At 35.3% G+C, this 24,838-nt stretch overlaps 1 protein-coding gene across 1 annotated transcript in view; it reads right to left on the bottom strand.

The window, feature by feature from the left end:
- The window catches only part of MTREX (Mtr4 exosome RNA helicase), a 133,687-nt gene that overhangs the window by 69,975 nt on the left and 38,874 nt on the right, over positions 1–24,838 (bottom strand). Inside the window, exons 8-16 of the mRNA XM_060092888.1 lie at positions 19,095–19,219; positions 17,910–18,008; positions 17,073–17,175; positions 15,478–15,609; positions 13,857–13,936; positions 12,121–12,231; positions 10,477–10,578; positions 8,461–8,586; positions 4,096–4,246 (exon numbers count right to left, since the gene is read on the bottom strand). Of these exons, the coding sequence (XP_059948871.1) occupies positions 4,096–4,246; positions 8,461–8,586; positions 10,477–10,578; positions 12,121–12,231; positions 13,857–13,936; positions 15,478–15,609; positions 17,073–17,175; positions 17,910–18,008; positions 19,095–19,219 (1,029 nt within the window). The remainder of the gene's footprint in view (positions 1–4,095; positions 4,247–8,460; positions 8,587–10,476; positions 10,579–12,120; positions 12,232–13,856; positions 13,937–15,477; positions 15,610–17,072; positions 17,176–17,909; positions 18,009–19,094; positions 19,220–24,838) is intronic.

The following is a 24,838-nucleotide window of genomic DNA, read 5'->3' as shown; positions in this document are numbered from 1 at the left end:
AGAGGAAAACATAGGCAGAACACTCTATGACATAAATCACAGCAAGATCCTTTTTGACCCACCTCCTAGAGAAATGGAAATAAAGACAAAAATAAACACATGGGACCTAATGAAACTTCAAAGCTTTTGCACAGAAAAGGAAACCATAAACAAGACGAAAAGACAACCCTCCAAATGGGAGAAAATATTTGCAAATGAAGCAACTGACAAAGGATTAATCTCCAAAATTTATAAGCAGCTCATGCAGCTCAATAACAAAAAAACAAACAACCCAATACAAAAATGGGCAGAAGACCTAAATAGACATTTCTCCACAGAAGATATACAGACTGCCAACAAACACATGAAAGGATGCTCAACATCTTTACTCATTAGAGAAATGCAAATCAAAACTACAATGAGATATCATCTCACACAAGTCAGAATGGCCATCATCAAAAAATCTAGAAACAATAAATGCTGGAGAGGGTGTGGAGGAAAGGGAACACTCTTGCACTGCTCGTGGGAATGTGAATTGGTACAGCCACTATGGAGAACAGTATGGAGGTTCCTTAAAAAACTACAAATAGAAATACCATATGACCCAGCAATCCCACTACTGGGCATATACCCTGAGAAAACCATAATTCAAAAAGAGACATGTACCAAAATGTTCATAGCAGCCCTATTTACAATAGCCCGGAGATGGAAACAACCTAAGTGTCCATCATCGGATGAATGGATAAAGGAGATGCGGCAAATATATACAATGGAATATTACTCAGCCATAAAAAGAAACGAAACTGAGCTATTTGTAATGAGGTGGATAGACCTAGAGTCTGTCATACAGAGTGAAGTCAGAAAGAGAAAGACAAATACCGTATGCTAACACATATATATGGAATTTAAGAAGAAAAAAAATGTCATGAAGAACCTAGGGGTAAAACAGGAATAAAGACACACACCTACTAGAGAATGGACTTGAGGATATGGGGAGGGGGAAGGGTAAGCTGTAACAAAGCGAGAGAGAGGCATGGACATATATACACTACCAAACATAAGGTAGATAGCTAGTGGGAAGCAGCCACACAGCACAGGGAGATCAGCTCGGTGCTTTGTGACCGCCGGAGGGGTGGGATGGGCAGGGTGGGAGGGAGACGCAAGAGGGAGGGGATATGGGAACATATTTTTATGTATAACTGATTCATTTTGTTATAAAGCAGAAACTAACACACCATTGTTAAGCAAAAAAAAAAAAAAAAATCAGTTAGAACCACACTAAAAGCAACAGCAACAACAGTTGGGGCTTGGGGAGACACAGGACAGGAGATGGAGAAATGGTGGCAATTTTTTGTTTTTAAGATTTTTTTTTAATGTGAACCTTTTTAAGGTCTTTATTGAATTTGTTACAATACTGCTTCTGTTATATGTTTTGGAGTTTTTGAACCTGAGGCATGTGGGATCTTAGCTCCCTGACCAGGGAGTGAACCCGCATCTCCTACACTGGAAGGTGAAGTACTAACCACTGGACTACCAGGGAAGTCCTGGTGGTAATGTTTAAGCTCACAGTGTGGGTAGCAGCCTTGTTCAAAGTCATATTGAATAATCTGAGCCCAGCTAAAAGTCCTAAGGGCTTTAAATAAATGGGAAAATACTTGGAGAATTCTCCCTCTATCCCCTGCTGTATCTGGGATATTTTCTATGGCATTACAAAAGAATAATAGAAAGTGAAGTTTAAAGAGTAACTTACTTTACCAAAGGGGAAGGGTGGGGGAGGGATAAATTGGGAGTATGGGATTAATAGAGGCACACTACCATATATAAATTAGATAAACAGGGTTTTACTGTACAGCACAGAGAACTAGATTCAATATTTTATAATAAACTATAATGGAAAAGAATTTTTAAAAAGGAACATAGATATATACATATATATATGTATAACCAAATCACTTTGCTGTACACCTGAAACCAACACAATACTGTACATCAACTATACTTTAATGTTTTAAAAAGTAATTTTTTAAAAAAATCTGAATCATGTGCTTCCCTGGTGGCGCAGTGGTTGAGAGTCTGCCTGCCGATGCAGGGGACACGGGTTCATGCCCCGGTCTGGGAAGATCCCACATGCCGCAGAGCAGCTGGGCCCGTGAGCCACGGCCGCTGAGCCTGCGCGTCCGGAGCCTGTGCTCCGCAACGGGAGAGGCCACAACAGTGAGAGGCCCGTGTACCAGAAAAAAAAAAAATCTGACTCATCTTTTTGTATATATAAATTTACCTATCTATCTAATCTATCTTATCTATCTTATCTATCTATCTATCTAAGGCTGTGTTGGGTCTTGGTTGCTATGCACAGGCTTTCTCCAATTGCGGCGAGCGGGGGCTACTCTTTGTTGCGGTGCACGGGCTTCTCATTGCGGTGGCTTCTCTTGTTGTGGAGCGCGGGCTCAAGGCACACGGGCTTCAGTAGTTGTGGCGCACGGGCTTAGTTGCTTCATTGCATGTGGGATCTTCCCGGACCAGGTATTGAACCCGTGTCCCCTGCACTGGCTGGTAGATTGTTGTCCACTGTGCCACCAGGGAAGTCCAAAGGTAAGTCTTAATATCAGCCAGCTTAAGAATCTTTTTTTTTTTTTTTTTTTTGGCAGTACGCAGGCCTCTCAGTGTTGTGGCCTCTCCCGTTGTGGAGCACAGGCTGTGGACGCGCAGGCTCAGCAGCTATGGCTCATGGGCCCAGCTGCTCCGCGGCATGTGGGATCTTCCCAGACCGGGGCACGAACCCGTGTTCCCTGCATCGGCAGGCAGACTCTCAACCACTGTGCCACCAGGGAAGCCCAAGAATTTTTTTCATTGTCTTTTTTTCAGCCAGAGAAGTTACTACATCTATTCTTGTTATATTAAAAACGGATGACCCACACTTTAATAAAAACAGCATGGGTTAGTTAGGAAGTGGAGTCCAAGTCAAACCTGCCATCAATCAAACGTGTAACCTTATATACAGATTTAACTTCTCTTATGCCTTATTTTTTTACGTCTGTAAAATGATGCCAAAGCTTCTTCCAGCTCTATAATTTGTAATGAAGAAGAAGCTCTCTTAATTAAGACCAAAGAAATTAAGAGGAAATAATTATGATGTCATCCAGGTAAGGGTAAAAAAAAAATGAGAATTTAAGTTACTTGGATTTTCCAAGCCTTTTCATTTTTTTAAGGTATATTATTACACTTCATTTACTTTCAAGTGCATAAAATTGAGTGGTAGTATCCTATCAACTTGTGATAGAAAGATATCTCAAATTTGCCTTTATTGTTAAATAAATCATAGTACATTCATAAAATGGGAATATTATGCAGTTATTAGAAACCATACTTTCAAAGGATAATTGAAATTAAATTTTAAAAAGCCAGAATCAGTGAGTTAGTGAATGTAAAGCATTTAACACAAGGCTAGGCATATGATAAATGTTTAACAAATGATATCAACTATAACATCGTTATTACCAAAACATTGTTAATCCCGACTTTGAAAAAAATATGAAAAATATGTATGAAAAATAAAAATGATGGAAGAACCACGAAGTGTTAGCAGTGGTTTTGTGGCTGTCTGTGTGAAATTAAAAATGGTCTTAAATTTCCTTTGTACCTTTTGCCAAATTTGGGGGTTTTTTCTTTACAACTATGCATTGTTTTTACAAGATTTACCCAAACCAGAGTTTTAAATCTTTGCTTCTGTTTTAGATTTTAATCAGTTCTATATGATAATCAGCCACGATCTTCTAGAGTAAGGATCAACACACAATACACAATTCTACTTGAACATAGTTACAATAGAACACTTACTTTTTGGACTTTAGAAAGCATTATATTAATTTTGAATATTATTATTCATGAATATGAATTATCATGTGATATGTCTATAACAATAAATTATACTAAATTTGAATTAACCATAGAATTATGTCCTGATAGTGTTTTCTTTCATTTTAAAATGTTCTAGTTGGTTACAATGATTTGGCTTACCAGAAAAAAAACCAATGGCTAAAGCAGTCAATAACACCATAATTTTGCTATTTGGTCTACCCTAGCTAAATGAGGCTGTTATGGTAATTTTATACTTACTCTCTACTACTCCTGGAATTGCTCTATAATGCTGAAACTGGTAGAAGGATTTTTCCAACATGTACTCAGGATTTATTTCTTCTACTCGTAGTAAGTTCAAGACCATGTTGTAGGTCAAATGGAAAGCACTATTTAGAGGATCAGCTGAGCCCTGAGAGAAAAAAACATGTCAATGTTGTAGATTTTAAAAATAAATTCATAAAAGTATTTTTAACCTCCTGAACTGCATAACAGTTTAGTCTTCACTAAGGAATACTACAGAAATGTATTAAGTTCTTTCCTTTAAATGACCAATACAAAGTGATAAAAGAGTTGATCTTTGGGAAAGTGAAGGGAGGGAAAAAACACCAACTAGTACAGTAGTAGTTAAAATACTGTTGGCCAAGTATGTTTAGCTCTCTGCCTTCTAGGTACTTGACAGGATTACACATTTTGCCCTCAGTGGGGAGGGCAAATAAGTTTCAGTGATGTATCACTTCCTGGTCAAATATTTAACTGCTGGTGTGAAAAGCTACATTTTCCCTGCTGGCACAGTAACTGCCAATGTTCAAGATGGTGGTTTCTCTATCAGCTTGAATCCCTAAACAATAATAAGCATAGTCTCTTTTGTAAACGTGCAATGAACAAGTAAAGAGAAACAAACCTTTAAGTTACTGAGATTTAGGTTTGTTACTGCAGCATAACCTAGCCTATGATAATAAGCACACTAAATTTCAGAATGATATTCAGAAAAAATTAGTTATTTTGAAACTCTCAGCTTCCTGAAATGACATAAAACTGCCTAAGTGTTTCCCCAAAATTTACAGACCAGTCTTTGTCAACACTTTGGTAATTCCACTTTCTCCTCCTAATTGTGGCCGTTACCAAAGAAGTGCTAGTTACAATAGTGTGACCTTAATTTGCAACAAGGTTTATGTCCAAAATACTTCCTTGAGATCTAAACTTTTCTTTCAATGTTTCTTCAGGAATACGTTTTCTTTTCTCTTCTCTTTTCTTTTCTTCTCCCTCCCTCCCTCCCTCCTTCCTTCCTTCCTTTCTTTTTTTTTTAATATTTTTTTTTGGCTACGTTGGGTCTTTGTTGCTGCTTGTGGGCTTTCTCTAGTTGCGGGGAGCGGGGGCTACTCTTCGTTGCGGTGAGCAGGCTTTTCATTGCGGTGACTTCTCTTGTTGCGGAGCACGGGTTGCAGGCGCATGGGCTTCAGCAGTTGTGGCTCGCAGGCTCTAGAGCGCAGGCTCAGTAGTTGTGGCGCATGGGCTTAGTTGCTCCATGGCATGTGGGATCTTCCCGGAACAGGGCTCAAACCTATGTACCCTGCACTGGCAGGCAGATTCTTAACCACTGCACCACCAGGGAAGCCCAGGAATACTTTTTTCTAAATGCAAATACTTCCTAAGATTGAAAATGGTTATGTAGTGCCCAAATGAGAATGACCAAATTCTTGGGAGATACATGCTGAAATATTTAGAAGTGTCACAAAACATGCAAATCTTTAAATAGCAAAATACACAAATACTGTTAGGGTATTCAGAGGCTTTTAAATTGAGGTTTATAAGCCAGCCTTATTGCATTCAGAATTATAAATGTATGAATATAGGATTTTATGAGGAGAAGCAGCAGAACTTTCAACAGTCTCAAATGGTGCTATTCCTTAACTCCTGAAAAATCAAGAGCCATTTACCCTAGGGGATTAGTTAGTAAGTCCCTAAAACCTTCATTTTTATCCACTTTCCTTGAAAATAGGGCCAAAGGGAGATGTGGAGTTAGTATGAAAATCACATTCTTGGGGAAGAGAGGAATGAAAGACAACTTCAGCTACTTCATAATTTTGCAAACAGACCAACTTTTTACTATTCTATTATTTTTCTTTTCTACTATTACCTCCTTTAAGAAATGTGGGGCTTCAATATTGCAAATGTTTATTTCCAACCTCAAGCTCTGCTTCTATATTCAAACTGCTGTAGAATACACCTATCTGAATTCTCCATCACCTTAAACTCAACATAGCATTTTAACATTGTATCCAAGTGACCCCAGGACAACCCCAACTTATGCCTGATATATTGATATAATTATTAATAGTCCCTTCTTTCAGTATTACAGTATCCTAATTTGATGCTAAAAAATATGGCTATACAGCCGTTCCCCAGTGCCTTCGGGTTCCCTATCTGAGGATTCAATGAACTGTGGTTTGCAAAATACTTGGGAAAAAAAATTGCAGAAAGTTCCAAAAAGCAAAACTTGAATGTGTCATGCAGCATAGGCAACTATATACACTGTATTTACGGCTATTTAAATAGCATTTACAATTCCATACTATAAGTAATCTAGAGATGATTTAAGTATATGAAAGATGTGCATAGGTTATATGCAAATACTGTGCCATTTATGTAAGAGACATGAGCATCCTCTCATTTTGGTATTTCAGTATACGTGGGGGGTCTTGGAACCAATCCCCTGAGAATACCAAGGGAGGACTGTAACTACACAGAATACTATTTACTCTTAAAGAAAATTCTGCAGTATGTAACAACATGGATGAACTTTGAGGATATTATGCTAAATGAAACATGCCAGTCACAGAAAGACAAATCCTGCATAATTCCTCTTATATGAGGTATCCAAAATAGTCAAATTCATGGACTTAAAGAGTAGAATGGTAGTTGTCAGAGACTGAGAGGAGGAGTAATTGGGAAGTTACTAATTAAATGGCATCAAGTTTCAGTCAAGTGAGATAAATAGAGATTTGCTATACAACAGTCAACAACAACGTATTTTACAACATAATAATTTATTAAGAGGGTAGATCTCGGCTTCCCTGGTGGCGCAGTGGTTGAGAGTCCGCCTGCCGATGCAGGGGATACGGGTTCGTGCCCTGGTCTGGGAAGATCCCACATGCCGCGGAGCGGTTGGGCCCGTGAGCCATGGCCGTTGAGCCTGCGCGTCCGGAGCCTGTGCTCCGCAACGGGAGAGGCCACAACAGTGAGAGGCCCACGTACAGCAAAAAAATAAAAAATAAAAAAATAAAAATTAAAAAAAAAAAGAGGGTAGATCTCATGTTAAATGTTCTTTGCACAATAAAATTTAAAAACTCTTTTTTTAAATGAAATGAAAGACAATAGAAATTTACATTTACAGGGTAACAAATCTAGAGATATCAAGTAAATGGAATGAAAAAATCTGTACTAAAGGAACCAGATGCTGCCATTAAAATATTACCTCCTGACTCAATTATTTCCATACACAGAGTACGAGGTAAGAAAAATAGTGTTTATTATATGTGACAAAATTTAAAGAAAAGAATAACACAAATTTTCAGTCTCGACCATTTTCCTTACACAAAGAATTAAAGTTATATGGACACTTAAAGATGGGTTTCCAAGTGTTAATCTTTAAAACTGAAAATAAGACACCATACGATCACTATGAATATGTACAGATAAGCTTTGTCTTTACTCATATAAAAACATTAAAAAAAAAAAAGAAAAAAGAACTTTACCTATTTTTGCTTCAACATACCAGGCTTCCTACAACCATATCTCAAATTCTCCATGCAGTTCCTGAGTCTTAGAAGTTGAACACAGTATATTTCAGAGATGTTGACCTATGTATGTCTTAACATGTTTTGAAGATTTATTTTAAGTAGCTAATCAGCTGGCAGTTAATTTTATATTTTAATTCATGTTAAGTTTCCTATCTTATTGACAGTGTTCTCTATGGATATGCTTAATAATTCCTTACTATCAATACATGGAGAAGGAGAAGAAAAGCAATCAGGCAGGTCAAACTTCCTTGGGAAGCTCTTCAAAATAAAACAAAAATCTTAGACAATCCAAAACACAAATACTAAGCAAGCAGAATGAACTGGTTAATTTGAAATAAAGCTTATAAATTTAACTTTATTATTGGGATATTATAATCTCTCAACAGGATGAATCAGAATGGTAGATTATAGAATTAATTTATTAAGCTATCTGGGCTTGCAAAGGTATAGGAAGATAACTGTGCACAATACTGATAATATCTGCCCTACTTCCTGTGCTGATAGGTGAGAAGCGATTTGTGCAGTGGAGTGGGCAGATATAGAGGTATCTCAAATTTGGAGGGCAAAGTAAATATTTCTGCCCTCTGCAGATCTCCATCCCCTCCACTGCACGACTTGCTCTTTTCCTATTAGAACAGAAAGTAGGGTACAAAGTATCAGCAATTTGAGCAGTTACCCTCTTCCACCTTCCTAAGCCCAGATAGTTTAGTAAATTAACTCATCTACTCAAGAGAGGTATTTGAACTGACACAATTAATTTCAATGTGGTCCTGAAGTATGTTTCTCAAATTCCTGGTGAAGGCACAGAAGCTTAACTTGTTACCTTAAGTAGTTGTTTTCCAATTGTTGGGCTCATCTTTTCATCTACCATAAGAATTACAATTCCTCTGTCATCCATTCCCCTCCTTCCAGCACGACCAGACATCTGAATGTATTCACCAGAGGAAATCTGAATGAATGTAATTAAAAATGCAAAGTTTAGGAGAAAACCTCGTGAAAAACATATTCTTAAAATTATTCTTATCATAAAGTTCACAAGCACAAGCTACACATTCCATGACAGGAGACAAGATTAAAAACATGAACTTTTAGGAAAGTTTAAGTAAAAAGATAAAAATGCAAAACACTTAAGAATAATGTTGCAAAACTAAATTTTAGATCCAAAATGATCAAATAGCTATAGAGAAATACTGGCTAATTCACTGGCATAAAAAATATCTTTGAACTAGATATTCTGGAAAACAGGAAAGTTTAAGAAAGCAAACAATAACCCAAACTCTATTAAATACCAATTCTGTCTGGATCATAACAAATTTTCTTAATTTCCAAATGAGATTAATATAAAAATCAACACATACAAAAAGCACAATTTCTATTTTCTCACTGTATGTCCTTGGCATTCGGAAGAGTCCGTTCATCACTAAGAACCACCTAAGGGAGAAAGGTTAGTAAGCCTCCCATGCATAGTCTTTCAGGGTAAAACTGAACCACCTGAACACTGGGCAAAGTTTTACCTATAAGTACATGTATACTTTTCTTCTGTAGAAAGGGTCCATCATGTTCAGACTCTCCAAAAATGTTTGACTCAAGAAGAGTTACAAACCACTGTGCTACTAGAAAGCATATTACTGATAGCATCAAAAACAGACCTAATGACCTGGGACCAACCTTAAAGATCAGAAAAGAACATTTCAAAAAGGCAGTCCAATAAAATCTCAACAGCACTCAAGGGCATCGTTACATTTTGACACATTATGATTTTTAGATTTCATAATTAGGATCTTGAATCATCAAGAAATGGTTGTTTTCTTAAATTCAATTGCCCACTTTACTACATACCCTTCCCTGGGGTCCACTGGATGCCAAGGAGCATGTAAAGTGATGAAAAACTTATTTATTTGTTTTCTTGTAGCATCAGTTTTATTCAAAGAATTAAGTAATTTTAAACTGATGATGAAGAATTTTAAAATTTACATTAACTTAAAATATAAAACATATGGAAGACTTTATCCACTTTGCAATTAAAAATTATATTCTACATGAAATAGTCTTCTTTTGACTTAAAAAAGTCACAAGTTACAGAAAGTTTTTCAGGCCTTCTCAAAACTTTGAGGCCTTCTCGAAACATAGAGGCCTTCTCTATGACGCCTCCCTGACCACTTATATACAAGTGACTTCTTTTCTTGTGTTCTATTCTTCCTACACATACTTCTCAGAGCCCATAAAATAAACTTCCACCTGGACTAAGTCTCTTCACAGTAGGGATTAGTTTGGTTTTGCTTTAAATTTAGCATCCTCAGTATCTACCATAGCTCTAGGCCCATAGTTTAAGTTTGGTAAGAAGCGATTACTTGCTTCTGGATTAAGGATTTATTTTTACTCCAATTCACCATTTCACTCATGATCCCAACTTTTGCCTTAGGAAAGACATATGTGCAAACCTGTTAAAAAAAAAAAATCTCTATTTTAAACCTAAAGAGTAAAACAGTGAGCTACAACTGTAGCCACTATAATAGAGGTGCTTTAAATAACTTAAAATTTGAAGAAATAAAAATTCTAGACATATTTTAAATGCATTAAAGCATTCATGACTCATTTGCACACCTATCCCTCATCACCAAACTCTTTCACCTAAAGTAGTTTTTGGTTTTTGTTTTTGGCTAAAGGATAGAAATATAAAGGATCTGAAATTAAACTTCGATGAACTTCTCGTATTTGCTCAGGTACAAGTTTTAAAGTATTTAGAACTGAAAATCTCAAAGACTACATGAGCCAAAATCATCTTAGGTAAAACAACTGAAGCTAAAAGTTATTTCAATATATGAATTATTTTACTTACCCATCGGAAATCCTTCCCATCAAATTTTCGGGCGTTTGTAAATAAAACAGTTCTAGCTGGCATGTTAATCCCCATAGCAAAAGTCTCAGTGGCAAATAAGGCCTAAATGAATAAATATACAATTAAACACATATTTTAAACTGAAAAACTAGTTTCGTTAATAGATTACTCAAGTATAAATAAATCATTAATTTAAAAAATTAGTTGTTAATGAAATTGTACAAAAATAAGACATGCTATCCCAGGTGTATTTCAGTATTTTATATACAAAATTATTAAAATTACATATAATTATGTATATTATAGTAAATTTATATTATAATATTTAATGTCCCTTGCATCCCAGAAATTTTTTAATTCAGGGAAAATAGTCTTTCTTTCTGTAACTCCAGTGGTGGTAACTTGGAGAGACTACTACTGGTCTAATGGACAAAGCATTATTAGGCTGTAGAATATTTTTCTAAACGCAGTCACATTTCCTGGTTTCTTCATTGATGATGCAGTATTTTTAGAGACACCTTTAAAATCTCTGAGGGGAGATCAGAATCAGTGGCACTTTACGTTCACATCTAAGACTTTACCAAAGAGCACACAAAGGTATGTGTACAAGTTAAGTCATTGAAGTACTGTATTAAATAATCTAAATTTTCATCAATTGATAACAATATAAAAACACTTTATTTCATCAACTTAACAGAATGTTATTCATCTGTTAAAAAGAATGAATAGCAACGCATATGATGAAACTGAATAACATGGGTAATATAATCACTTTTGTTTACAAATTAAATCAAATGTTATTTGTATGTATCCTAGTGGATATTTCTAGGAAGTGAAGGGCAATGGTGGTCTTTAATTTTTCACTTTATGTACAGTTATTCTATTTGAATTCTACAATCCACAAGTATCACTTAAAAGATTCTTTAAAATGGGTCTCAACAAAACATGAAATCTATATGAGGACATCAACAGGGCCTTACCAGGACCCAGGTACAAATAGTGACCAATTCTTTATCTAAAATCCTAAAGTATGGTCTTTAGGGTGAGTAAATTTCTTTTAAATATCCTAGTTAGTGCTGAAGTTCTCATGACAAATCTCTAATCTGATTTTTAAACATAAAATAATTTATGAGTCATATAAAGGCTTACAACTATATTTTGGAGTTGTTTCCCATTTTCAACATCCCATTACTGGGTACAGACATCGACATAATATTAAAAATTAAATTAGACTCTCTTTGGTTTAAAGGAGAACATCCTAAAAACTCGTCTAAACAGCAATTCTCCTTGTATTTTCTAAACTAGTCCTTTTAATCTGTATACAGAATGGAGTCCACTTACAGTATCAACTTCAGGTCTGAAAATTAAACAGCACCTTCTGGAAAATTCTAAACTGTATTCAGTAATGATACCATTTCTTACTTTAAGACTAGGAAAAGAAACAAATGACTTTTACCTACACTCCAAAATTTATGAAGTATAACACTGTATACAAAAATAAGTTCATTACCTAAGCCATTCCATTCGACTTACTTAAAAAATATAACAATAAAAAAAAAGTTGCCTACAAACAGTGTTCTTGATAACTTTCAAATTGCTCACACGACACAATTTTAGGGCATAATAAATAAAATAAAATCATACCTTTATCAATCCTTCAGAAAAGAGAATTTCTATAGTTTCTTTCAAAATAGGAAGTAAACCACCATGGTGAATACCAATGCCCCTCTTCAAAAGAGGAAGTACATGTTCAACCTACGATTGGATTCAATTTTATTTTTAAAAAGATGTGAGGAAAAGAACTTTTAAAATGTGAAACTAACAAAATTAAGAAAAATGGGTAATCAAGAAAGAATGCTGTTTAAAGAAATTTTATATAACTTTTCCAGAAAAACTAGAAACCAAACCCATATTCCCACAAATTATTAAACTTAAAACACAATATAATTCTGTCCTAGCTTTAATATGAAAGGCATGTTTAAATAAACTTTATAAATGTTTTGCTTCCTCATTCAAATTTTCCAGTATTACTTCATCTCCTCTAAAAAAATTAAAGGTTATGATAGCAAAGTTTGCATCTGCATGAAATGAACTTAAAAAATACCACCAGGAGTTCCCTGGTGGGACAGTAGTTAAGAATCCGCCTGCCAATGCAGGGGACACGGGTTCAAGCCCTGGTGCAGGAAGATCCCACATGCTGCGGAGCAACTGGGCCCGTGAGCCACAATTACTGAGCCTGCGTTCTAAAGCCCGGGAGCCACAACTAGTGAGCCCGCTCGCCTAGAGCTCGTGCTCCACAATAAGAGAGGCCACCGCAGTGCGAAGCCCATGCACCACAATGAAGAGGAGCCCTCACTCGGCACAACTAGAGAAGACCTGTGCACAGCAATGAAGACCCAATGCAGCCAAAATAAATAAATTAAAAAAAAAATACTGGCTAACTCAAACCAAAAGAAAACAAATAACTATAAAGCATATTTAATATAAATATGTACTTTATCTAAAAACAAATGAATTACTGAAGAGTTCATTCTCATTAACACTATTAAATTCCATTAAATTTTACTATTAGAAGTGTGCTAGGATAACAAGTATGTATAAAGACATGGCTCAAGCTCTTAGATACTAATAATTCAGCTGGAAAGAAAAATTACAGTAAGATTTCATAAATTAAATATCATTTTAAATACAAAGAAACATGCAATTGCAGTCTTATCATAAATCCCACACAAATCAAAGCAATCATCTGTAAGCAGAGTATGTCCCTCCAATTTTTCTTTTCACAAAATAAAACTTTCATATAGTATTAGGTTGGGCTAAAGCATTAGTTCTCAGTTTCGGATACACATTAGAACAACCAGGGGAGTTTCTGAAAGATTCTAATTATCAGGACACACACCAGACAATTACATCAGAATCTCTGGAGTGGCAACAAGGCATCAGTATATTTTAGAACTCCTAAGGCAATTCTAATAGTCAAAAGAAAAAACCACTTTAATTAATTAAAGCAAAGTAGAAATCAAATTTCTCACTAAACTTAGGTTTTCTCTATTGTTTTGTCTGGTAGCCTTATGAATTAAGAAATTCATTGACTTAAAATCAGCATTAAAAATTTTGTAGTATTAGGAACAGAAGCAGTAATTTCCAGATCATGCTAGCTTTCAGAGAAAAGTTTCTTCAAGGCAGCAAATGTTTCCTTTTGTCACCTTCTTAGAAGTTCAAAATAAGAATCAAGGTATCATTTCAGTGCACAATGCAACATATTTACTGCAGTGTGCAAACAGTGCAATATATAATATAGTAACAAATCCAGGAAATACAAAGTGAATATATACTACCTGTTAATAGCCACAGTCCACTTAATGACATTAAACACACACCTGAGGGAGCTTTTTATCTTCATCTGACAAGCAGTCAATTGCGTTACTGAATACTTCTTCAACCATCTTCTTTTCTTCATCTAAGAGAGAAAACCCAAAGGTATGTAAGTATCTAAATGAGTCAGTGATAACAAATTTCACACAATGCAAAGAATAAGAGTCTATAAAGAGTAAAAGTAAAGACTCATGATTTTAGATAGGCAGAAGGTAAAGTAGATCAAATTTTCTACATAATTTTTTAATAAAATTCATTGCCTTTCAAAACAGATCTAGCAGAGTTAGTCCATGAATAAAAGTACTATCTTATAAAAGCAGTAACAGTAATTACGCTAGGTATCTACATGCAATATTTAAGTCAAAAAATTACAGGACACAGGGATTATTATTGCTCACTATTGAGGAAAGTAAGGCATTGAGCAAATAATGGGCATTGGTATTAACTGTTACATCAGCAATTCCAAAGCCTATGCTCTTAACCATTACACTGCCTGCTTATAAAGTGACTATTTGTCAATAAATATTTGACTTTATCAATATATAACCTTGCAACATCAAGCACATACAGCACTGGTAGTTATAAGAAAACATTTCTAAGTAGAGCAATTCACTCAGTCCAAAAAAAAAAATATTATTGGCTTTAGGAGGGTATATGGGTTATCTGTCATTTGTTATTTTTTACCCATGGAAAAGTAAAAATTAGCTTTAAAATCATGGGATTGGGCCTCCCTGGTGGCGCAGTGGTTGAGAGTCCGCCTGCCGATGCAGGGGATACGGGTTCGTGCCCCAGTCTGGGAGGATCCCATATGCCGCGGAGCGGCTGGGCCCGTGAGCCATGGCCGCTGAGCCTGCGCATCCGGAGCCTGTGCTCCGCAACGGGAGAGGCCACAACAGTGAGAGGCCCGCGTACAGAAAAAAAAAAAAAAAAAAAAAAAAAATCATGAGATTAGTTCTGTGCCTTGATAAAGAAAACAAGACGACTGAAATTTGATTCTGCATGACTGAATATATTATTTACTTCTCACTGCACAGGATCAGATATGTAAAAGGCTGAAATGAATGACAACTGGGTTGCTATTTGGCATGCTGCAATTTTTGCCTAGGCTATGCTACTACCTAGCTGCGTGACTTTTAAATGATTACATTTACAGTTAATAAATGAGAATAATATATTCATTTGCTAGAAGTTATTTTACTTTATTCAAAAATTATACCACAGTTAGGTACAGGGGCAGGTCTTCCCAGTTTGGATTTCTAGAAGAATGAAACATAACAGAAGGTAGTCTGACCAAGAGACTAACCTTAAGTAATCAGACAGAAAACCACAATAACCAAAGAGCTATGGCAATGAAGTATAAGAAGGTATGAGTCTAATATTTCTTACTAGGGGTGTTTGGGTTTTATATAGAACAATGTATTATACTTACCTTCCAATAAAAGAAGACACAAGAAAGAAAAAGAAATGATAAATTGAGGGCCTTAAAGTTTTTACAAATGTGATGTAATTACTGCTGTAACAGTAACGTGAACTGCAAATTCTAGCAATACACAAAAATGTCTTACCAGAAATATATTTACACTAGTTTTCACATAACATTAAAACTATACTGAAATTATATAGTACCTGTGTTGAAATCTAATTTGGTCATTTGAAGTGCATAGGCTTCACAATCTTTCTTACTAAAACTGAAAATAATTACAGGTTGAAAGTTTCTTTCCATAATCATCTTCACAATCTTGAACACATTTGATGGTCCTGCAAAATAGGTACATAAACCATATCCAAAAATTAACTCAAAATGGATTAAAGACTTAAATGTAAAATCTAAAACTACAAAACTCTTAAAAAACATACAGGAGTAAACCTTCATGATGCTGGGTTAGGCAAAGCACTCTTAGATATGATACCAAAAGCATAAGCCACAAAAGAAAAAAAAAACCCTGATAAACTGGATTTCACTAAAATTTAAAACTTTTGTACTTCAACAGACAACAATAATAAAGATAACCCTAACTCACAGAATGGAAAAAAATATTTACAAATCAGATATCTAATAAAGGTCTAGTATCTAGAGTATAAAAGAATCCTTACAACTAAACAACAAAAAGACAATGTAATTTTTGAATGGGCCACGGATTTGAATAGATATTTTTCCAAAGCTAAACAAATGGCCAGTAAGCACAGGATCTTCATTAGCCAACAGAGAAATGTAAATAAAAACCACACTGAGATATGACTTCATACATACTAGGATGACTATAATCAAATAGACAGGCTACATTAAAGTACTGGCAAGGATGTGGAGGAAATGGATACCTCATATCCTTCTGATGACAATGTATAATGGGGCAGACACTATGGAAAATAACTTGGCAGTTACTGAAAAGGTTAAACATAGAATTATCATATGACTCAGCAATTGCACTAGGTATATTCTCATGAGAAAAGAAAACACGTTCACACAAAAACTGGTAGTACACAAATGTTTACAGCAGCATTAATCACAACAATCAAAAAGTTGAAAACAACCTAACTGTTCCTCAACTGAAGAATGAATACATAAAATGTGGTAAAATCATACAATGGAATGTTATTTGACCATAAAAAAGAATGAAGTACTGACATATGCTATAACATAGATGAACCTTGAAAACAAGCTAAGTTGCAAAACACCACATATATCATGATTCCATTTATATGAAATTTCTAGAAAAGGAAAATAGAAATAGAAAGTAGATTAGTGATTGCCTAAGGCTGAGGGGTGGTGGGGAAGAGGTTGGGAGTAAATGAAGAATGACTGATAATGGGTATGGGGTTTCTTGTTGAGTTAATGAAAATGTTCTAGAATTAGATAGTAGTTGCACAATTTTGTGAATATACTAAAATCCACTTAATTGTACCCTTAAAAATGGTGACTTCTATGATATGTGAATTGTATCTCAATAAAAAAACTGTGGTGATGGCTGCATAATTCTGTGAATGTACTAATAACTGTTGAATTGTATACTTTAATGGGTGAATTGTATATGAACTATATCTCAGTAAATGTCATAGAGGAAAAAGAGATTAAACCTTTATTCATCCAATTTTATCATACACTATCTAGCTCTTTATACAGCCCCCCGAGGGGAAAAAAGTTAAATTAAAAAACCCCAAAAAATGTAACCTGAAAATACAATTTACATGTAAAATTCTCTTAAAACAAAGTTCCAAATCACCTTTTGTTCCTCCTTTTCTCCCCTTCTGATCTCCTTTTGCCAAATCACCAGCATCTCGAAGTACCTGCATCGCAGTATTAAAATTATCTTCTCTGAAGTCACCCTGGAATCACAAAATTTTTCTGTGTAACTTAATACCTAATCATAATGCAAATATTTTTTCATACCTCAAAACAGAGCTCCTTAAATAATAAATAATTTAATATAATAACTGGGAAAAGCAAAACATAAGATATCTAAAACATGTCCAGAGCCCCTTATTCTCAAGGCATTTAAAAAATACTGGAAAAGGAAGGAAATCTAATCCATGCATTAAAAAATACGAGTCTTGGGGCTTCCCTGGTGGCGCAGTGGTTGAGAATCTGCCTGCTAATGCAGGGGACACGGGTTCGAGCCCTGGTCTGGGAGGATCCCACATGCCGCGGAGCAACTAGGCCCGTGAGCCACAACTACTGAGCCTGCGCGTCTGGAGCCTCTGCTCTGCAACAAGAGAGACGGCGATAGGGAGAGGCCTGCGCACTGCGATGAAGAATGGCCCCTGCTTGCCACAACTAGAGAAAGCCCTCGCACAGAAACGAAGACCCAACCCAGGAAAAATAAATTAATTAATTAATAAACTCCTACCCTGAACATCCAAAAAAAAAAAAAAAAAAAACGAGTCTTAAATATAATTGTTGACATAAACATACATACACAAAAAACCAACAATAACTCTGGACCACAAAACTACTTAAGAAAAAAAACGGACTTCTGCCATTCTTCTCTAGTTTAAAGAAAAATGGGTATAAACAGCAAAGTATGATATTATAGATATAAGAATTATAATTACTCCCTTACATTTTCATCAACCACAAGGTGCAGACCATCTCCCCCTGCTGGAAAAATGTAGTGCTGTAATGGAGTAGGCCGATAATCTGTGTAAATTACATGACAAGGCTGTAAAAACAAAGAAAACTAATTAACCATATATTTTATTTCTTCAAAATAATACCATGTATATGACCTACCTAAAACACCTTAAGGAGACAAACTTTTGAATTCAACATTTCAAAAAGAAAAAAGTTTTTTAAAAAAACCCTTAAGTCAGGAAGAGAAAAATGGGGGAAAATGAGGTCTATCAAATTATACTACCATCTGTTCAATTTTACTAATTCCCTAATCAGGGATAAATATCAATACATGATTTGAGTTTCCATATGATCTTGGATCCATACCCTAGACCTGTGATGTCATAATTAAAGAAGACTTCAATTTCTCCGTAGCAGCAGTAATGGTGACACAGAATGCTCCCTGAGGTAAAATGGAACTTTTCTAGCCCAGAGACTTTTCAAAGCCTTACTAAAACAGCAGGTTGATCTAACTCCTCCAGAAGATCCACTGTTTCTATCCTACAGAAGCAACATGGATGTTACAAAAGTACCATTAGAGAGCTTATAAATGGATAAAAAAAAATTTGTCAGCATTCTGGTATAAAGGAAAAATAAGGGCAGAAAAATAAAACCAAGAATAAATTTAGTACACATGAACAAAAGCTTGTTATAAGGTCCTTTAATGCTGCTAAAATTAGACTAGAAAAGCAAAAAGGAAATACAGTCAGTAAAAAGTCTGCATTCACATGAAAACAATCAAATCACACTCTCAGGAAATGCCCAGCTTTTTCCCAGTACCGAGGTCTTAGAGAAAATTCTCTGTGTACTCGTGGTTCACTGTACGAACAGATAGTTTCCAAACCTGGCAGGTCATCGTGATCAATTTGGGAGCGTTTAAAAGTTAAAGATTTCAAAACCCAAGATCCTACTTCCAGAGATTTTGATGTATTGGGTTTGAGATGGGACTCAGAAAATTCACACTTATAAAAAAATTAGTTGGTTGATTTTGATAAGCTTGCTTGATTTAAAAAGTAGTTTCACATTAAAATGTCTTCTTTATTCTAGGCAGCATCAGGAACGAAGTACAGGATATAGTAAGGCCAACTTGTAACATTTTAAATATTGAAAACATCAAAAAAGGGAAAGAAAATACCTGTTTATGTAAGTGGCAAATCCATTCAGCAAACTGCCGGGCATTTGGAATAGTAGCCGAAAGAAAGACATAGTGAACATTATCAGGAAGCAAAATAATAGTTTCTTCCCATACGACACCACGCTCTGAAAAATACAAATACACCTTGGAATTCAATGTCACTTTATTATTTTCTCTCAAGCTCAATAATTAGAAATACAGACCATGTTGCACAAGGATATTTTTAGCCACAGACCCTTACCGTAAACTACTTTAGTTCTAACCATGAATTCATTTAGTAGAAAGTTAGTAGACTAAACCACCATGAACACAATGTACTCTGAAATAACAGCCTGCAAAAAGCAGTGCCAAACTGAATGCTGTTCAAACAGCCTAACGAGAGTCCCAGGACATGGAAATAGTATTTCCATCTCACTTAGAGAAGCAGAAGTTGCTGGCTTATAGAAAGTCACAGTAACAAATTTCAAAGAAACACCATTACTACAGCATATAGCATCGTTCATCTAAATTACCATCATGATCTCCAGAGATGAAAGAAAGATTTGATAAACAACAAAACTATAAGTCAGATGGAAAAAAAATGGAAAAATCCATGTGAGAATTTCCCTCCCATAAATGAACAAATCAATACAGGATTCATGATTTAAAAACCAAAATAACTCTGTATAGAACCTAATCTTATGAATTTCACAAAAGTGAAATTTTGAAAAAAGGGTAAATGATTTCTTAAACTTGTATTACTTTCACTATGAATACAGGTTAACTCACTGCTTTAATTCAAATAAAAACTAAGCTTTAAGTGTGTACATATTAAACATTTAAATTTTACATGTGTCTGTTAACTTTCGCCCTCCAAGTTCCACCCAAAATTCCAAGTAAACTTACTTTTCCATTACAGTAGTGCAATAGTTCAAGTAAAGGGATAAATTTTTTGCTCATTTTTATTTCATAATCCTCACTTTATTTTTACCATAAACATGCACTTATTTAAAAAAATAAAATAAAAATCAAGAATGTTAACTTTGTAGGCTAGAAGTTTTGGAAATTCCTTAGCATTAGTTATACAGGAGAGCCCTCTATTAAAGGGAACTAATTTTAATTCCATTTTTAAAATGTGAATTTGCATTTTCTCACACAGAAGTTACTTTTTAAGAAGCTGTAACTGAATGAGATCCTACTGGAAATATCACATCATGTTATCCACAAATTAGTTTATGAGAACTCTACTCACATGGAAGATCAACAACTACTTGTTCCAAATTCCTAATGCCATTTTTTTTAACATCTTTATTAATAGAGTATGATTTAGTGTTGTTAGTTTCTGCTGCATAACAAAGTGAATCATCTATATGCATACATATATCCACATATCCCCTCCCTGGTGCATCTCCTTCCCACCCTCCTTATCCCACCCTTCTAGGTGGTCACAAAGCACCAAGCTGATCTCCCTGTGCCATGCAGCTGCTTCCCACTAGCTATTTTACATTTGGTACTGTATGTATGTCAGTGCTACTCTCTCTTCATCCCAGCTTACACTTCTCCCTCCCCATGTCCTCAAGTCCACTGTCTACCTCTGTGTCTTTATTCCTATCTTGTTCCAAGGTTCTTCAAAACTTTTTTTTTTTTTTAGATTCTATATACATGTGTTAGCATACGGTATTTGTTCTCTTTCTGACTTACTTCACTCTGTATAACAGACTCTAGGTCCATCCACCTCACTACAAATAATTCAATTTCGTTTCTTTTTATGGCTGAATAATATTCCATTGTATGTATGTGCCACATCTTCTTTATCCATTCATATGTCGACAGACACTTAGGTTGCTTCCATGTCCTGGCTATTATAAATAGTGCTGCAATGAACACTGTGGTACATGACTCTTTCTGAATTATGGTTTTCTCAAGGTATATGCCCAGTAGTGGGACTGCTGGGTCATATGGTAGTTCTATTTTTAGTTTTTTAAGGAACCTCCATACTGTTCTCCACAGTGGCTGTATCAATTTACTTTCCCACCAACCGTGCAAGAGGGTTCCGTTTTCTCCACACCCTCTCCAGCATTTACTTCGTAGATTTTTTGATGATGCCCATTCTGACTGAAGTGAGGTGATACCTCATTTTAGTTTTGATTTGCATTTCTCTAATGATTAGTGGCGTTGAGCGTCTTTTCACGTGTTTGCTGGCAATCTGTATATCTTCTCTGGAGAAATGTCTATTTAGGTCTTCTGTCCATTTTTGGATTGGGTTGTTTTTTTGATATTGAGCTGCGTGAGCTGCTTGTATATTCTGGAGATTAATCCTTTGTCAGTTGCTTCTTCTGCAAATATTTTCTCCTGTTCTGAGGATTCCATTTTGGTCTTATGGTTTCCTTTGCTGTGAAACAGCTTTTAAGTTTCATTAAGTCCCATTTGTTTATTTTTGTTTTTATTTCCATTTCTCTAGGAGGTAGGTCAAAAACGACCTTGCTGTGATTTATGTCAGTGTTCTTCCTATGTTTTGCTCTCAGAGTTTTACAGTGTCTGACCTTACATTTAGGTCTTTAATCCATTTTGAGTTTATTTTTGTGTATGGTTTAGGAAGTGTTCTAATTTCATTCTTTTACATGTAGCTATCCAATTTTCCCAGCGCCACTTATTGCAGACGCTCTTTTCTCCATTGTATATTCTTGCCTCCTTTACCAAAGATAAGGTGACCATATGTGCATGGGTTTATCTCCGTGCTTTCTACCCTGTTCCACTGATCTGTTTCTGTTTTTTGTCAGTACCATACTGTCTTGATTACTGTAGCTTTCTAGCATAGTCTAAAGTCCAGGAGCCTGATTCCTCCAGGTCTGTTTTTGTTTCTCAAGATTGCTTTGGCTATTCAGGATCTTTTGTGTTTCAATACAAATTGTGCAATTTTCTGTTCTACTTCTGTGAAACATGCCACTGGTAGTTTGATAGGGATTGCACTGAATCTGTACATTGCTTTGGACAGTACAGTCCTTTTCACAATGTTGATTCATACAATCCAAGAATATAGTATATCTCTCCCTCCCTTTGTATCATCTTTAATTTCTTTCATCAGTGTCTTATAGTTTTCTGCATACATGTCTTTTGTATCCTTAGGTAGGTTTATTCCTACGTATTTTATTATTTTTGTTGCAGTGGTAAATGGGAGTGTTTACTTAATTTCTCTTTCAGATTTTTCATCATCAGTGTATAGGCATGCAAGAGATTTCTGTACATTAATTTTGTATCCTGCTACTCTACCAAATTTATTGATTAGCTCTAGTAGTTTTCTGGTAGCATCTTTAGGATTCTCTATGTTTAGTATCATGTCACCTGCAGACAGTGACAGTTTAACTTCTTTTCCAATTTGAATTCCTCTTACTTCTTTTTCTTCTCTGATTGCTGTGGGTAAAACTTCCAAAACTATGTTGAATAAAAGTGGTGAGGTAAAATGAGAGAGAGGGTAACCTTGTTTTGTTTCCTGAGGAAATGGTTTGTTTTTCACCACTGAGAATGATGTTGGCTGTGGGTTTGTCATATATGGCCTTTATTATGTTCAGGTAGGTTCCTTCTATGCCTCTCTTCTGGAGTTTTTATCATAAATGGGTGTTGAATTTTGTCAAAAGTTTTTTCTGCATCTATTGAGATGATCATATGGGTTTCATCCTTCAATTTGTTAATATGCTGTATCACACTGATGGATTTGCGTATACTGAAGAATCCTTCCATTCCTGGGATAAACCACTTGATCATGGTGTATGATCCTTTTAATGTGCTGTTGGATTCTGTTTGCTACTATTTTGTTGAGGATTTTGCATCTATGTTCATCAGTGATATTGGCCTGTAGTTTTCTGTGTGACATCTTCATCTAGTTTTGGATCAGGTGATGGTGGCCTCATAGAAAGAGTTTGGGACTGTTCCTACCTCTGCTATATTTTGGAAGACTTTGAGAAGGATAGGTGCTAGCTCTTCTCTAAGTGTTTGATAGAATTTGGCTGTGAAGCCATCTGGTGCTGTGCTTTTGTTTGTTGGAAGATTTTTAATCACAGTCTCAGTTTCAGTGCTTGTGATTGTCTGTTTATATTTTCTATTTCTTCATGGTTCAGTCTCGGAAGGCTGTGCTTTTCTAAGAATGTGTCCATTTCTTCCAGGTTTTCCATTTTATTGGCATACAGTTGCTCTCAGGATCCTTGTATTTCTGCATTGTCAGTTGTTACTTCCCCTTTTTCATTTCTAATTCTGTTGATTTGAGTCTTCTCCTTTTTTCTTAGTGAGCCTGGCTAATGGTTTATCAATATTCTTTATCTTCTCAAAGAATCAGCTTTTAGTTTTATTGATATTTGCTACTACTTCTTTCATTTCTTTTCCATTTATTTCTGATCTTTATGATTTCTTTCCTTCAACTAATTTCAGGAGTTTTTTGTTTTTCTTTCTCTAATTGCTTTAGGTGCAAGATTAGGTTGTTTGAGATTTTTTTGTTTCTTGAGGTCTGATTGTATTGCTATAAACTTCCCTCTTAAAACTGCTTTTGCTGCATCCCGTAAGTTTGGGTTCACTGTGTTTTCACTGTCATTTGTTTCTAGGTATTTTTTGGTTTCCTCTTTGATTTCTTCAGTGATTTGATTTCTTCATTTCTTGGTTATTTAGTAGTGTATTGGTTAGCTTCCATGTGGTTGTATTTTTTACAGATTTCTTCCTGTAATTGATATCTAGTCTCACAGTGTTGAGGTTGGAAAAAATATTTGATATGATTTCAATTTTCTTAAATTTACCAAGGCTTGATTTGTGACCCAAGATATGATCTATCCTGGAGAATGTTCCATGAGCACAAGAGAGGAAAGTGTATTCTGTTGTTTCTGGATGGAATATCCTATAAATATTAAAACAATCTTTTTTTTTTCTTTTCCATCTTGTTTAATGTATCATTTAAAGCTTGTGTTTCCTTATTTTCATCTTGGTTGATCTGTCCATTGGTGAAAGTGGTGGAGTGTTAAAGTTCCCTACTATGATTGTAGTACTGTCTATTTCACCTTTTATGGCTGTTAGCATTTGCCTTATGTATTGTGGTACTCCTATGTTGGGTGCATAAATATTTACAATTGTTATATCTTCTTCTTGGATCAATCCCTTGATCATTATGTAGTGTCCTTCTTTGTTTCTTGTAATAGTCTTTATTTTAAAGTCTATTTTGTCTGAGAATTGCTACTTCAGCTTTCTTTTGATTTCCACTTGCATGGAGTATCCTTTTCCATCCCCTCACTTTCAGTCTGTACGTGTCCCTAGGTCTGAAGTGGGTCTCTTGTAGACAGCATATGTACAGGTCTTGTTTTGGTATCCATTCAGCCAATTGACGTCTTTTGGTTGGAGCATTTTACCCATTTACATTTAACGTAATTATCAATATGTATGTTCCTATTACCATTTTCTTAATTGCTTCGGGTTTGTTTTTGTAGGTCTTTTCCTTCTCTTGTGTTTCCTGCCTAGAAAATCTCCTTTAGCATTTGTTGTAAAGCTGGTTTGATGGTCCTGAATTCTCTTAACGTTTGCCTATCTGTTAAAGTTTTAATTTCTCTATCGAATCTGAATGAGATCCTTGCTGGGTAGGGTAATCTTGGCTGTAGGTTTTTTCCCTTTCATCACTTTAAATATGTCCTGTCACTCCCTTCTGGCTTACCTAGTTTCTGCTGAAAAATCAGCTGTTAACCTTATGGGGATTCCCTTGTATATTATTTGTTGTTTTTCCCTTACTGCTTTTA

This window comes from Mesoplodon densirostris, chromosome 3 (assembly GCF_025265405.1).
Source record: "Mesoplodon densirostris isolate mMesDen1 chromosome 3, mMesDen1 primary haplotype, whole genome shotgun sequence".
NCBI lineage: Eukaryota > Metazoa > Chordata > Mammalia > Artiodactyla > Ziphiidae > Mesoplodon > Mesoplodon densirostris.
The sequence above is the reverse complement of the archived record's forward strand: the minus strand, read 5'-3'. Positions and strand labels throughout refer to the sequence as shown.